Source organism: Fukomys damarensis, unplaced genomic scaffold, assembly GCF_012274545.1.
Source record: "Fukomys damarensis isolate Sample0158 unplaced genomic scaffold, DMR_v1.0_HiC HiC_scaffold_17, whole genome shotgun sequence".
Taxonomy (NCBI): Eukaryota; Metazoa; Chordata; class Mammalia; order Rodentia; family Bathyergidae; genus Fukomys; species Fukomys damarensis.
The window spans coordinates 36,181,226-36,196,929 of record NW_022900929.1 but is presented as its reverse complement, the minus strand read 5'-3'; the positions used below and the strand labels follow the sequence as shown (position 1 = coordinate 36,196,929).

Here is a 15,704-nt window from a genome sequence, read left to right as displayed (position 1 = left end):
TATATATATATAGATATATATATTTTTTTTTTTAATCTCAACCACCTCAGTTTACTTTGTGTAATTATCCTGGGGAGGTGGTACACGTACCTATTGCATTTTAATCCTTTTTACTTACCCCTTCCTTTTTCTGCTACCCCACCCTCATCTCTACGTCCCCTTCCCATTTGCAAAAGATCTATCTTCATATTTCCTATTAACTGTGTTAGTTTTCTCTCATTGCTGAGACAAAATACCAGATACTCAAAGTTAGAAAGAAAGGGGTTTATTTGGCTTACAAGTCAAAGAGGTTTCAGTCCATAATCAGTCAGCTCCAAGGCAGGGACAACAAACAGGCATGGCAGGGTAGAAACAACATGGCATACACAAAGCAGCAAAGGTAACAAAAGTTAATAGCATCTCCCTGCCCCTTTTATCTTATTCAGACTACTTGGAGCAGGTAGCACTCACACCCTTAATCCTAGTGCCCTGAGCCTACCATTGCATCATGAATCAATTCCAGTTTTATACACTCTAGATCAAGCCTATGACCATATAAGGCTTTGGGGGAACATCTAGACCCAAACCATAACACCTATCTTGTTTTTTGTGGTACTGGAGATCAAACTCAGGACCTTGTGCTTGCAAGGCAAGCATGGTGCCACTGAGCTAAATTCCTGGCCCACCTATCTCTTACTTTGCTCCTTAAATTTTTTTTATACTTTAAATTTTTCTCATAGAAAAGAAACCATGAGTTTCTGTGCCTGATTTATTTTGCTAAGCATTATGGTTTCAAGGTGTATCCATTTTCCTACAAATGACTCAGTTACTCAGTTTTGTCCTTTGTTATGGCTAACTAGTACCCCATTATGTGTGTGTGTGTGTGTGTGTGTGTGTGTGTGTGTGTGTGTGTGTATATATATAGTACCACATTTTGTTTACCCATTCATCTATTGAGGGGCCTTAAAGGCCACTTACAAGATTTAGCTATTATGAGTTGTTTAGACACTCTTTGAGCTATTGTATCTTTAGAATGATATCTGAGAAGTCAAGCCCACCTTTCTCTATCCCTTCATCTTCCATTTTTTTTTCTTTACCATTCTCACTCATTTATTCTTGGAGATGAAATGTCATACTGTTTTCTCAAAATCGAAACAAAACATATAAACCTTGTGGAATTTTCATTGAAATTGTACCAAACTTAATTATTCATTCACAAATTTACATCTTGATGGTATTCAGACTTCCCATCCAGGAATATTTCCATGTTTATTTTGATCTTGGTGAGATGTTCTAGTTTTCTCCCCACAGATAATACTATTCCTTACACTTACTTCTAAGGTTTTGTGTTTTCCTTCTTTTCTTAGGTTCTTGTGCCTGGCTCTTTTTTTGGTTGATTCTTTTTTGCTTCGTTTTCTTCATCAAATGTTTGTTAACACTGCCTCCTTGTGTCACACCCATTTTGCTGTTTATTCCCTATTGAATTATGTCGCTTTGCCATCATTTAGGGTGTACAGTTTCTTATTGCTAGAAGATAGTGGCTGTTTAGCTAAAAATGTTACTTTGGCAAACTCTTGTAGCTACCTATTTGTTTGGGTTATATTTTATACTTGCTGTTATTCTTATCATATTCCTGATGAGTCTCTTTGGTGAGACCAAACTACCATTTTTAGTACTGAAAAGATTGACTGCAGAGTGCAGATGATAGTTTGGGGTTGGGGCACTGTTGGCTCTGGCCAGGTGCTGGGGACAGCTCTGTCCACCTCTAGCAAACCAGCCCAGGACCTCGTGGCAGAGAACAGCCAGAGTGCCAGTTTCTTGCACACAGACAGGTGTCAAAGAGGACAGGAAAAGTGAAAACTGACAGCATGGCTGCAGTGAATGCCCCTCTACTCTGTATCCAGAGGGGAAGTATGGAGAGCAGTGCCCTCCTCATAGTCTCCAAACCTTGGCCAGGAAGCCTGTTGCCCAAGGACCGTTTTGACAAAACTTGTGGGCCTGCTGTTTGTATTAGGCTTCTGTATATTTGAATCTCTTAGGAAAGAAGGGCATGGATTACTGACATTCAAAAGACTTTGTAGCTCCATAATTTATACATTGTATAGATTTCAGAGATTGGCATCTGATGGTAGCTTAATTTGTTTCAGCAACGGGAAATCCTTCATGAGATTCAGAGGAGGAAAGAAGAGATAAAAGAAGAGAAAAAAAGGAAAGAAATGGCTAAGCAGGTATTCTGTGAATTCTACTATACTAATTTATGTTTTGCTAATCATAAATATTTTTATTTCTATTGATATTTTTACCTTCCATGTTGCTGTCAGTAGCAAAGCTTAAAATGAAGCACTAAAAGCAATAAACACACCCAAAGTTTAATTTATTGTGTATTGCAGATTTCCCCAAATAGGTGGGAAAATTTAAGAGTTGTAGATCATCAGGAGATGACTTACGGTTTTATAATCATTGAGCTTATCAAATGAATCAAGGGAAAGGAGACTGAAGTCATATTAATTAACATGGACTAGAATTCATCTGTCTGTCTGTCTATCTATCTGTCTATCTACATCCCATTCCCCCCCCCAAGCCCCCTCTCCTCCCTATGGACAAAAGCTGTGTTTCCTTGTTTTCTTCCATTTTCACTTCTTTTGTCCCTTCCTTCCTTTCTTCTTTCCTCCTCCCTTATTCCCCTTCACATTTAAACACTTCCTTCCCATTTCCCAATGGACTAGAATTCTTAACATCCCCAAATAAAACTTATCTGTTCATTCCGAAGAGTAAGTGGAAACTATGCATCTACCTGAGATTTCATCCAGTGAAGGGTAGGATTAACTCAACCTGGCAGATTAAAAAGCAATGGTGATACAGGATTAAAGTGGGGTTTTTTCTTTATTTTCCCTGATTCTGGCTCAGAGAATGAGTGAAGCATTTTTGGAGAAATTCACAAAAATATTTTGCTGGTTCTCTAAAGTATGTATGATGTTTAACTTCAGGGACATGGTGTGGTGTGTCGAGAAGGGGCACCAGTGTGCCAATAAGCATTGTCTGGCTAAGGCTTTCTTGCTCTTAGCTGTGATCTAACCATGTGACACTGTGTGACTAGTTTTCCTCATATCTTACCTATAGAACTAATAATGCTTTCCTTTCTGTCTCATGTAATTATTTCAGCAGACAAATGTACTGCCCTGTGTGAGAGTGCAAAGCTGTGTGCAAACCTAAAACATGATTTCTGTTTCTACCAGCTTTCCTGTCTTCTGTCAGATCTGCCATCCTGTCAGCCACTCTCCTCTTAAACCTGTAACCTGAACTTCAGTTCTTAACCTAGTGCATTTTTGTGGTGGTGGTGGGGTTAAATTTTCTTACTGTTGTGTTCAAATGTATTACACTTGTATACATTCACCTTAAATAAATTTGCACTTTATACAAAATTGATAACTAGGTATCATGTTTGTTTTCTGGTTTTTTTCTTTCCTTACACCTAAAGTGGATTTCACTCTTCTAGGAACGTTTGGAAATTGCTAGTTTATCAAACCAAGACCATAGCTCTAGGAAAGACCCAGGAGGACACAGAACACCTGCCACTGTACATGGAGGGTCTCCTGATTTTGTAGGAAATGGTAAACACCGAGCAAACTCCTCAGGAAGGTCTAGGTAAGTCCCTAGAATTTCTGATCTGGGAGAATGAAGGAAAAAGTGGAAAATTAAAACAACTTACAGTAAAATTTCTTGAAATTTTCAGGTAGGACTAAATAACTTTTTCAAAGCTTAAGTATCTTAATGTGTTAGTTGTATAAAACTGAATATCGCCCCCACCCCGTACCGGAATCAAACTCAGGACCTTGTAGCTCGCCAGGCAGGTGCAGCGCCGCTGAGCTAAATCCCAGCCCAAAACCGAATTGTCGTATAATGCTTTTCAGGTATCTTTAACAAAACCAGTTTCATATCTTAGGCCCCTTTAAAACAGCCTATAACATTCCACAATCTTCAGTACCATTTTATTTTTATGACCTAATTACTCAGTAATATGTTTTAAAGTTTTTCTTTCATCTAAATCATCCTTGTCGAGTCAAATCACATGTTGTCTATGTTTTGACCTCCAACCCCTTAGGTCTAACCGTGGGTGTGGGCACACTCCAGAATGGACACAGGCAGAACACCCTTTTAATGAGAAGGGGGCCGTGTTTGCTCCTGGGCTCCCCCTCCATCGCTGAAGCAGGCTGATGGGTTGTTCCTGTTGGGGGAGGCCACACAGAAGACCCTGCCTCTTCACTCATATCCCGTTTCAACTAAACGCTGGTTACTTCCCGTCTCTTGTCCCTTTAGACTAGAAATAATTGTAGTGCAGAAACCACTTATGAATGATTAGGTGATTAAATAACATAGGGATTTCAGCCTCTTAAGCTATGTCTTGCGAGACCCCAAGCAGCACTTAAAACCAGCAATTCTATGAAAAGAAACATTTTCAGTACCAGACTAAAGCTCTATATAAGCTTTCAGGCTATAGTTTATTAGAAAGAACCATTTTAGTTTTTCTCTAATGGTCTATTTGTTTTTTAAACCAGCCTAAAAGTTATTTTGGTATTAATGTTTACCTACTATTAGGGAGAAGTAAAAGTTTTTTGAATACTCCTTTTTGAGGAATATCTTCTTGTTGATTACATTATGGCTCCCTAGTAACTCTTTACAAGTTTAGATTATTTTGGCAACTAGGCTTCCAATGGGCAACACAGTGTGAAGTGGTTGGAGAATCTGACCAGGAAGTATTTGACAAATCTTTAGTGTGTTAGAAATAGATAAATCAAAATCAATAGATCTTTTCGGATATATAGAAAACAATTTTTAAAAGTCTAAACGTTTTGTATTTGTAGCTAACTATAAACTAGATCTTTTGAGATCATTGACAGCAAGTTTACTCAAGGAAAGTGGGAGATTTCTCCCCTTGATATTGTAAAGCCTGGAGAATGGAGTCTTGGATAAAACAACCTTCCATGAGCTTCCAAGGGCAAAGATGAAAATAAATAATTTCCGTCTGTTTCATCTGTGGTTTGCCAAGTTTGTTGCACAGATCTTTGGGACTCTGCTCTCCCACTGCATTACCTACTGACTGGGAAAGAATAAAATCTTTCTTGACGTGTAGTTCTCATGCTTCTTTGATTAAGAAGTAAATTAACTGGATGTGGTGGCAAACACCTGTGATCCCAGCACTTGGGAGGCTGAAGCAGAAGTTCGAGGCTAGCCTGGGCTACATAGTAAGCTTAAAGCCAGTCCAAACTACATAGTGAGATGCTATCTCAGAAAACAAACAAAAGAACAAAAAAAGGAGGAAAAGTAAAGTCTTTGATATACCACATGGCTGGCTCTTTTTTTTTTCCTTTTCTTTTTCATTATTTAATTTTTTTTCAGTTTTTAAGGTCCTAGATACCTATTTAGTCTTCTAAAATGAGTTATGTCAAATTCTCCATTCTTTATAAGCCATAGTATTATTTGGCAATTTTTTGGAGGCCTCCTTTATCCTTAGTAGATTGGATAATGCCACAGCTACCTGGCCAAACTGATAACACAAGTGGTATTTCTATTCCAAACTCCATGAATATTCTATATCCAGAATAGACCACTGATGGCAAGACCCATGTCTTTACATTAGGAGGGATTTCCTACCAAATTCACAAGCTGCTTTACTAGTGAAAAAACAAGCACACCAAAAAGTTCTTATAAACCCAGCTCTTAATGAGTACCAAATAAACTGTGTGAGCATTCTAGATGGATACATACATACATATAAACATATAGAAATTAGGTAGGTAGATGGTTAATAGATAGATCAATCTTTTAGGTGAAAACAAGATAATCAGTGATTTGGGATTTTGCCTTTTTATTCCTCCTTTTCAGACTCTGGTATGATTTTTATCTTCCAGAGTTGTTCCTGCTGTCAAACTACCTCATGAGGCATGCACCACACTTGTCATTTTGAAAATTTATGTTAACTTTTTCTTTAATAATTACCCTTTTCTTATAACTCTTAACCCTGTGTTTGTATGAATTGGTCACAGTGGGATGATTAATATTCTAAAACACCATAAAACCAAGCATTCACTCACAGTAGAGAACAGAAAAATGGCCTAGACTAAAATGACCATTAGCATTATCTGTTGGAGGGACAGAGTCGATGTGGAAGGGTTTTAGATAATTTATGTAAATCTAGCATATCATTTTGAACCTCTGTTTTATCCTTTTCTCTTTAATTCTCAGAATGTTCCTGTTTGCACAAATAACTTCAGAAGTAGAAATTTAAAGAGAATGACAATATACTCGTTATCTGCCCGGGGTTAGAATATGTGGATATATGTGTAGTGTATCGCAATACACCGTTTTGTCACTCATGAGGGAGGAGTTTGGGGAAGGAGAAGATGTGCAGGATTGAACCAGAGAGTATTATGTGAATTCAGCAGAAAGTTGGATATGACCTCAAAGGACAGTGAAAATGGAGAAAAGAGAATGGTAGCTAAGGGCCAATTAGACACAGCTGGGAGCCTAAGGCAGCTCAGCTGTTTTTCACCGGCCAAAGTCAAAGAATCAAGGGAAGAAAAAAATCAGGTTGAGAAGTGGGAGAGAGATGGTAGTTTTATTCACACTGCAGCAGTGTAAGGAGTAACTAGAAGGTGCAAGATGAAGACAGTGTAGAAGTTTTGGTGTGAAGAACAAGAGTGGGTGAGTGGGGCAGGATTGAGGGCAGAGAGTGTGGGGATGGGACAAATTGGGAACATATAGGGAAAAGGCCAACTGATGGGCCAGGGCCTCGGAGGAGGAAGTAAGGAATGGAACTGAGTCCTTCCTCAGTCTTAGCCCAAAAGAAATGGAGTCAATGCCAAGTTACTTAGTAGGTGGAGCAGTAAGAATTGTGAACTTTACTCCTGATGGCCTTGTGTTTCTGGTGAATGTGAAAGCCAAGATCATGCTTTGAGTGAGAGGGTGATCTCCATAGAGATCTGTCTATGTACTTCATCAAGCATTTCCTGTAAGTGTCCAGTCATAACCATCAGAAGCTCTCCTATCTCACGATAGGAAATGGAGAGATATACTGTGTAGAGATGGGAAGATCTAAGAATGAGGGGAGACGGGAGGAAAAGGGAAAGTAAAATAGATGAAGATGTTATAAGTATATGTACCAGTTCCCCATGATGAATGTATTCATTATGTATCACAAACATATACTAATAAAAAAAAATTTAAATGAGGAAGAAAGCTTTCTCCCTACGTCTTTCACTGCAACCCTCTTTCTGGTTTATTATTTTTGCTTTATAATCTGGCTTCCCAGCTATTGCTTCACATCCAGAAGCAGGGGAGGTAGATTTTGAGTATTTTGGGAAAATCATGGAGGGGAATACTGTCGGAATATCTCCCAACAGCAAGTGAGAGAATGAGTGAGCATTCAAAGGTTGAGTGTCAAATGGGAAATGTGGCATATATTCACAGGGGCTCTAGACCCCTGTTCTGGAGCTTTCTCCAGCTGTATATGATGTGCATGGGAATAAGCCCACGTAGGATCAATGTGAAATTAATCTAAATCACTACAGGCTGGAGAACTTCTATAGTAATGGGGATATTCTGTATGCTGTCCAATATAATAAGCATTAACTGTGTGTGGCAGTTGAATATTAAATGCAGTTAATACTCTTGAATTGAATTTAAATTTAAATAGTCACAAGTGGCTGGTGGCTACTGTGTTAGGCAGCACAAACCTTGAGTTAGGGGTTTATGAAGCTTGTGTGAGGAAGGCAAGAGTGGGAAGTCAGGGAGCTGAACAGCTTCCCCAGTAGCACCTTCCGCTTCATTCCCAGCAGACACAGATGTTGGATTGTGAGTAGGCTAATCAACAAGAGAAAATGGACGGGTGAGAATTTCCTACATTAATAAATCAAAGGGGGTTAAAAAAAATTGTCCAAATTTATTTTTAAGGCGAGACCGTCAGTATTCTCTATGCAATAGTGAAGATTCTCCTGGCTCCTGTGAAATCCTGTATTTCTGTGTGGGTAGTCCTGATCAGCTCATGGTGCACAAAGGGAGATGTATTGGTGAGTAAATCAACTAAACCCCCTTAAATTGTTGTAACAGCTAAGGTTGAACAACGTTAAGGAACAAGGTAGAAAAAACACCACATTGTGTAAACTTGTGTGGTTGAAGGAAGACTATTAAGCAGGCAGTTGGTTATTTTAGTTCCCATTCTTCATGATAAGAATTAGAAGTTACTAATAAAACTGTCAATATAGTTGGAAATATAGTTAGCCTAAAGATAATTCTAAAGTTATCACTGTGAATTTCTAAGTTTTTTGAAACAAAAAAAAAAGGTTGAAAAATCGTCTTACCTCATATGAATCTAATGCTGATAAAACATATGTACTAAAAATGAGTTCCGTTGTCTGTGATTTTGAGAAATCTGCTGTGATTCTGATGGGTTTTCCTTTAAAAGTGATTTGTTTCTTTCTCTAACAGATTATTTATTTACTTACTTACTTACTTATTTTTGGCACTGGGGATTGAACTCGAGACCTTGTGCTTGCGAGGCAGGCGGCAGAACCACTGAGCTAAATCCCTGGCCCTCTAACAGCTTTTAATATTCTGTCCTGGTGTTGAATTTCTGGAATCTTGACTATCCTATGCCTTGGTGTAGATTTTTTCTGATCATGGCTAGTTGGGGTTCTATGAACCTCACAACTGTATGTCAAATTCTTTTTCCACACTTGGGAAGTTTTCTGCTATACTTCTGTATACAAGGTTTTTTTTTTTAATGTCCTTTATGCTTTTAAATTTTTTTTAATTGATTCCAATCAATCTTATTCTTCTTCACATCATCTAGAAGCTTTTGGATTGATTTTTCATGGTTACTTGCTATTTTTAAGAAGTCTTTCATTTGATCATTGCTAACCACAAATCTGCCCTCTAGATCTGATATTTTATCTTCACATTAGTTGATTCTACTGCATTTACTTTCAGTAGAATTTTTAATCTCTCCTGAATATGTTTGAATCTATTTTATGGAATCCAGTTCTTTCCTATGTTGGACATTCATGGTTTCCCTCACTTTCCTAAACTCCTATTTTTTTTTTTTTTTTTGTCTGCATCTACTATAGAATCACTAAGCAGGTCCTTCAGTATGGTCATTATCTCTTTAGTTTTCTGTATAATTATTTCTGAATTTTTTTTTTCCTAGAGATTTGTTCATCTGCTTTGTTACTTCTGTTTCTACCATATCAAAAAGTTGAGCTAGGTGGCTTTTTTTTTTTTTTTTTTTGGTACTGGGAATCGAACTTGGGACATTGAGCTTTTGAGGCAGGCAGCAGAACCATTGAGCTAAATCCCTGGCCCTAGGTGGCTTTTGATTTCTTCCACCTCAGTGGTCTCTGGATTTGCCTTGTGTGAGCTGGAGGTCTAGAGTTGCATCTTGCTTCCATGTTTTCTCATTTTCTGCTTTTTTATATTTGTTTTCTGTGTTGATGCTTGTAAATTGCTTATGGTAGATAGCATTATTACTGGGATCAGGTCCTCTTTCGGAAATGACTAGCTTTTCAGAGATGTCCTCGAATATCTTCCCTTTGGCTTTTGAGTCTGTTCCAGGATCCTGCCTCTTCAATTTATTAGGGATGAGTGGCTGCTGCCTGTTTGTCCTAGCACCTAGTACCTTGGTATAGGATTAGGGTATTGTTGATGACCCCCAGACAATCTGGGTATTGGAGTACAAGGAAGAATAACTGGTCACAGTAACTAAAGTAGTATAATCAGTAATAACAATAACACCAAGCACTGTCTAGAAAATGACAAACTGGGTAACTATTAATTTGTCACCTTTAACCATAGGTACAAGAGATTTATAGTTATAAAATAAAATCTAAAATAAATCAGAAAATCATATAAAGTAAATATCCACTCAGTGATTTTAAAAGGGATAAGAAAAGAAAAATAGAGAAATAAGAGAAGAGAAAGAGATTAGAAGCAAGACTGAAGGACAAAGGAAGATTACCCTAACCTTGGGAAACTGGTGAAGAAGACAGGAGGGAAAGACAGAAAGAAAAAACAAGAACAAAACAAAACTCAAAACAGTGTTCGCATTCCTGAAAAAGCAAAAACAAGCTTTGAGCGGGGAGAAGTAAATGAACCAAAAAAGCAAAGAAAATAAGAAATATCTCTGTGATTTCAAGTCTGTGGTTAACTTCTGGAATCTAGTTTCATGGTAATGTCTAATTCAGGATGTGGCCGTGCTGTCACTGGTAGACAAAGGAGGCAGACAGAGCCTCCCAGCAAGCCTGCAATAGGTTAGGGCAGGGTGCCAATTCTGGTGCTTTCAAATCCATAGAAGTTCAGGCTGGGCCTAGCTTCTGGTTCCGGGGTTGGGGCCCAAGTCCTTCACCCAATACTGTGGGTGTCTATTACTGGCCTTACCATGACCCTCTGACCCTGAACATCTCCCACCACTGTCCCTTACCCAGTCACTGTGGGATTTCAACACTGGAAACATTGAGATGAAGTGAATTCACCGTTGCTCTGAGTCCCAGATTCAGTTGGCCCCTCCCTCAAATGACAACTAGCCAAGCAGCCTCTCCAGGGTACATGGTAGTTGCTTGGAGTGGACTCACTTACCAGCTGTTGTAGCACACAGCATCCACTGCTCCATTCACTAGTGTGTTTCTTTCTGGAGGACTCAGAAGTCACCTGCCCTCACTGTCTCTGTGGATTCAATTCTCCTCTCCTGCCATCACCCGGGAGCCAGGGAGAAAGTGCGGGTTGCCTCCTCCTTTTCTCTATGGGCTCAAATTTTCCCTTCACATTCTTTCTGGGTCCTGGGGATTCACCTCCCTCCTTCTTTTCTTCCACGAGTTGTTATTATCCAGAGTCTAGATTCCAAATCTTGGAGTGTTTGATTTGTTGCCCTGCCATCTTCCGAGAAGTCTCTGTTTTAGCTCTTGTATTGCCTGTGATCTTTAAGGACCCACTCTCATTTTCTTAAATTGATATTCATCTGTTTGGCATTTTCCTGTTTGACCTGTTGTTCCTAGTCAGGAAAACCACTGTATTTTCTATATATCTCTTAAACAGTTTTGTCTACTGAAGGCTGTTTGGAGTGAAGATGATCTTGCTTCACTTTAGAATTTGAATTGCTTATATTAAAATTAAGTTTTCAGCCAGAGGTGGTGGCTCACACTTATAAGCAAGGTTGAACCTGGAGAATTGCAGGTTTGAAGATAGACCTGGGCAACTTAGCAAGACCCTTTCATTAAACAAAAAAAAAATTTTTTTAAAGGGCTGGGGATGTATTTTAATGGTAAAACTTTGCTGGGCTTTGGGTTCAATCCCCAGTATCACCCTAAACAACCCCCAAAAAAGTTTTCAGTCTCTTATTTCCTTTGCTCTACATGAATATCATCTTTTCTCAGCCATGTAGTTAGAGCACTAATTGGTATAGGGCTTACTTGCATATAGTAAATTTGGCGATTTAATTTTCAATCCCATGAATATTCTTGCCGTAACAGGTAACCATGTGATCTAAATCAAGTTTGCTTTTTTTTTTTTAAAGCATCTTTCTCCCTTCTTTAATGAGATATGAATAAGCAGGAGAGTAGCCAGGGAGCAGGCTGCAGGTGGAGGGACAAGAAACCAAATGTTTGAATAGTCTGTGAGCTGGATATTTCACCTCGGCTGACTTCCGGCAGCCTAGACAGGTTAAGAATTTGCACATACAAGGCTGCCGTAGTCCAAGAAACTACCTGGCCAGATTTAAGACGATGGTGCAGATGACTGGCTTTCGACATAAGGCTGTCTTTGACCCAGAGGCATTTTAGATTTGTGGAAGGCAACGTAAAACTCTCTACTTTCAATAACCAGGGGAAATCAGGAAGGCAAATTAATACGGTCTCTTATTCTCAGCAGTACTCATTAGACAGATTCACCTTGGTTAATACCTTCATTAGGAGGTGCATTTACAACTGGAGAATTTTTTACAAAATCACCAAGTAAATTATTTATTTTGTTTTCTCACAGTGGATCTAGTTTTTAAAATACACCATAATGTTCTAGGAAGTGTTTTTATAAAAGATCAGCTAATTTTTAATTTTCAATAATGAAACATTTGAAAACCAACTAATACTTGTTTTTCAGTTTAAAGTTAATGGAACTACAGAGAAGATAACTATTGAACTGTGTATAAATGATCATTGCTAGCTATAACAGAATCTCATTCAGAGCTCTTTCGGTAACATATGTTCCTGTAGCCTCATTGCATTGTGTTCTTTTGGCCCTTTTACTATCCCCATCATGAAAAAGTGACAAGAGGCTAACAATAATAAAATTGCAATTTAAAAAGAACCCAGCCATTATGAAATGCCTGCCTAGACCCAAGTGGGGAGAGAAATATTACAAGACTGCACTATATAACACAAATTTAATTAGACCTTATATGAATGACATCCCCCTCCATCCCTTAAATATTTGATATCCTTTGGCTCCAACAGACTGCTTAGATCCCACATTTCTTACGTTTCTTACTTTGACTGAGAAAGTTTCAAACATCTGAGTTTTTCCCCATTACAACCAAGCCTTTTGGGAGTTATTATAAACGAACATTTTAATTAAAATCTATAAATTATCAGTATTTCTCTGAAGTAAAAACTACTTCTTAAATTAAAAAGTCTAGGTGAGCTAGTTCAGCCATATTTCTCTAAAGTACTTTGCTAAGACTACTTTATCTTTTATACTACTTTTATACATGTAACTTCATTTTGTATTTTTTCAAGTGAAAAATACAACTACCGGTGCCCCTTAACATTTTTTTCTTTTCTACAAAATCAAAATGGATCTGTCAGTAATATTATATGCAAAGAGAAAAAGACTATTACAGATCAGTGATTCTCAAGTGGGACATTTTAGTAGCCTAAGGGGCATTTGGTGATAGTTGCAGACTTGTGTTTTTTAGTACTGGGGAGTCAAGTCAGAACCTTGGATGTGCTGGGCAAGTGCTGTACCACTGAGCTACGTCCTCAGCATCACAGAGGCTTTTGACAGTTAGGCTGTGGTCAGGGAGCTGCTGGTATCAAGTGGATGGAGGCCAGGCCTAAGCCAGCCTCTGTGACAGAGGGTTATTTGGTCCACAACTCCACAATGTCAGCAGTGCTGAGGATGCTATATCTGCTGATTGGGTAAATTAGGAGGAAAAAAAGGAAAGTAGAGCGAAGTAAAACAAAGAATAAAGCAAAATATTAATATTTTTCTTCTTTTCCATATTTTGGGCAACTTTCTATTATAGTCTTCAATGAAAATGGAGATTTCTATAAGAAAACTTTTGATGTTACAGAAATTTAAAGTTTCCAAAGTACAAGTGGAAATCACATACCTATTTCCAAATAAATGTGACTATCTTTCTAGCTTAAATTTAAACTGTCACTTCTGCTTCCTTCTGAGACATTACCCATTTGTGTTTACTGAATATATTCAAATTTCATATTTGGGAAGTCATTGGTACTTTTATATTTTCAAATTATTAAAAATGTTTTTTACTGTGCACACTCATTTATACCGATGGAATTGTCTTGATAGTGGTTCTCTATTTCCAATTCCTGCCATCCTGGTAGGTGGTACGCAGTTGGGTACACCAGCAAACAGCCAGGATGGTGAAATGGTCAAGTAACATTGTGTGTAAATAATGGCCAGAAGAATTAAACATTGTTCTCTTCATCCGGTTATATACTGAGCTCTCATTGCTGATTCTTAACCCTTTATAAAAAGTTATGCTTTTATTATATTACTAAATATAAAAGAAGAGGTATGTAGTAATATTAAAGACAAGTTATGTGGTACATAAAATCCTATTTTTCATATTTAGCACATGGCATCCACTGTTGAATATATGAACATGTGTGCCTTTTCCCTGATTTCCCCCACAGAACGTATACCAGCGAGATTTCATCTCCTTTTCTGTTTAATGCACAGGTAGTGATGAACAGCTTGGAAAATTAGTTTACAATGCCTTGGAAACAGCCACTGGCAGCTTTGTCTTGTTGTATGAGTGGGTCCTTCAGTGGCAGAAAAAAATGGGTCCATTCCTCACCAGTCAAGAAAGGGAGAAGATTGATAAGTGCAAAAAGCAGGTAGGCACCTGCCATGGCTGCCTGAGCAGAAGGCTTAATCCCAAACTGTAAATGGTAAAACAAAACAGCTCTGTGCTTGACTGGCTTGCAAAGAGGGTCCAGAGTGGAGATCTGTTTAGCCAGGGTGGACTGTGGGAGACCACATCTTCACCAAATTTCTTGAGCCCCATATTCAGTGTCTCTGAGAATTCACAATGTGGACAAAAATCCTGCAGCTGCCTTCCTCCTTCTTTGTCAGCCCTTGCACCACAGTGATGGCAAACCTTTTAGAGCTTTCAGTGATAGCACCAGCTGCAGCACATGTGCCACAGGTTTGCCATAACTGCCGTATGTTTTAATAACCATTTCTCCAAATGGCACTGTTATTTCATAATTATGCTTGTTATAATTAATTATTGATATTTTCCCTACTCTTGAAATACTGCTTTGAAGCTGAATTTTGGGGTACTGGAGGTTGTTTCCCTTTTTACTATGCTGGCATCAAAAGAGAATTTTAGCATTAATTTGTAATACTAACTTAAAGGAGAACACCTGTATGTCATATGATAAAGAGGTTAGGAAACAATAGAGAAAGCATGACATTTAGGAATGTATGTCTGCTTACATGGAGAAAGAAGAGCTGAGCCAGATGTGGTGGTGCAGGTCTATAATCCCAACCATTCTGGAGGCTAGGGCAGTAAGACGGCAAGTTCAAGATCAGCCTGGGCTGCTGAGCCAGACCCTGTCTCGTAAAGGAAGAGGGCTGGGGATGTAGCTCAGCAGGGTGGTACCTGCCTGGCAAGCACAAGGCCCTGCGTTCCATTGCCAGTACAAAAAAAAAAAAAGAGGAGGAAGAAAAGCTGGTGATGTAGCTCAGTGATGGAAGTACATACCAGAATCGTGTTATTTTTGGATGGTGATCATAGAGATAACCTGTGGATATTTTTCCTTTGTATTATTATTTGGGGGGATACCGGGGATCGAACTCGGGCCCTTGTGCTTGTGAGGCCGGAACCACTGAGCTAAATCGCTGGCCCCCTTTGTTTTAATTTTTAAAAGGGGTTTATTTTGCAATGCTGGGGTCAAGTCCAAGGATTCATGCATGCTAGGCAAGCATAGTACTACTCAGTTACACTGCAGGGCCCTAATTAAGAAAATGTTAACAGTGACCTTTAGTATAATCAGAAAGGTTAAAGCTAGTATTTCTTTTTCTGGTGGCTATAATTCAAAAGAACGTGATTTTAAAAGCTATCCCTCGCTTTTATTTCAATACTGGGAATTTGATATAGGGCCTTTGCATTGAGCTATGTCCCCATCCTTTTTCCCCCCAATACAGAGTCTCACTAAGTTGCCAAATGGCCCAAGCGAGGCTTAAATTTGTGATCCTCCTGCCTCAGCTTCCCAGAGTACTCAGATTTCAGGTGTGTGCAGTCATAGCCAGCTCATTCACTAATTTTGTAATATTTGAACACTAAATTTTGAAATTCAAGTTGCAAGTTAACTTTATTTTTCCCATCTTTACAAGCAGTTAGGGTAACCATTCAGTTCAGGGAAGGCTTGACTGCAGGGGATATTTGGTTCCCCCTCATTTAAAAGTATCTTTTTTTTTTTTTTTTTTTT

General features: G+C 38.5%; 1 protein-coding gene across 4 annotated transcripts in view; it reads left to right on the top strand.

Annotated features, from left to right (window-relative positions):
* Nucleotides 1-15,704, top strand: part of Eif2ak4 (eukaryotic translation initiation factor 2 alpha kinase 4) — a 119,090-nt gene that overhangs the window by 28,918 nt on the left and 74,468 nt on the right. For all 4 annotated transcript variants that reach the window (XM_033765018.1, XM_033765017.1, XM_033765020.1 and 1 more), the window contains 4 exons: nt 2,127-2,207; nt 3,476-3,624; nt 7,930-8,045; nt 13,948-14,105. In XM_033765018.1, coding sequence (XP_033620909.1) covers nt 2,127-2,207; nt 3,476-3,624; nt 7,930-8,045; nt 13,948-14,105 — 504 coding nt within the window. The remainder of the gene's footprint in view (nt 1-2,126; nt 2,208-3,475; nt 3,625-7,929; nt 8,046-13,947; nt 14,106-15,704) is intronic.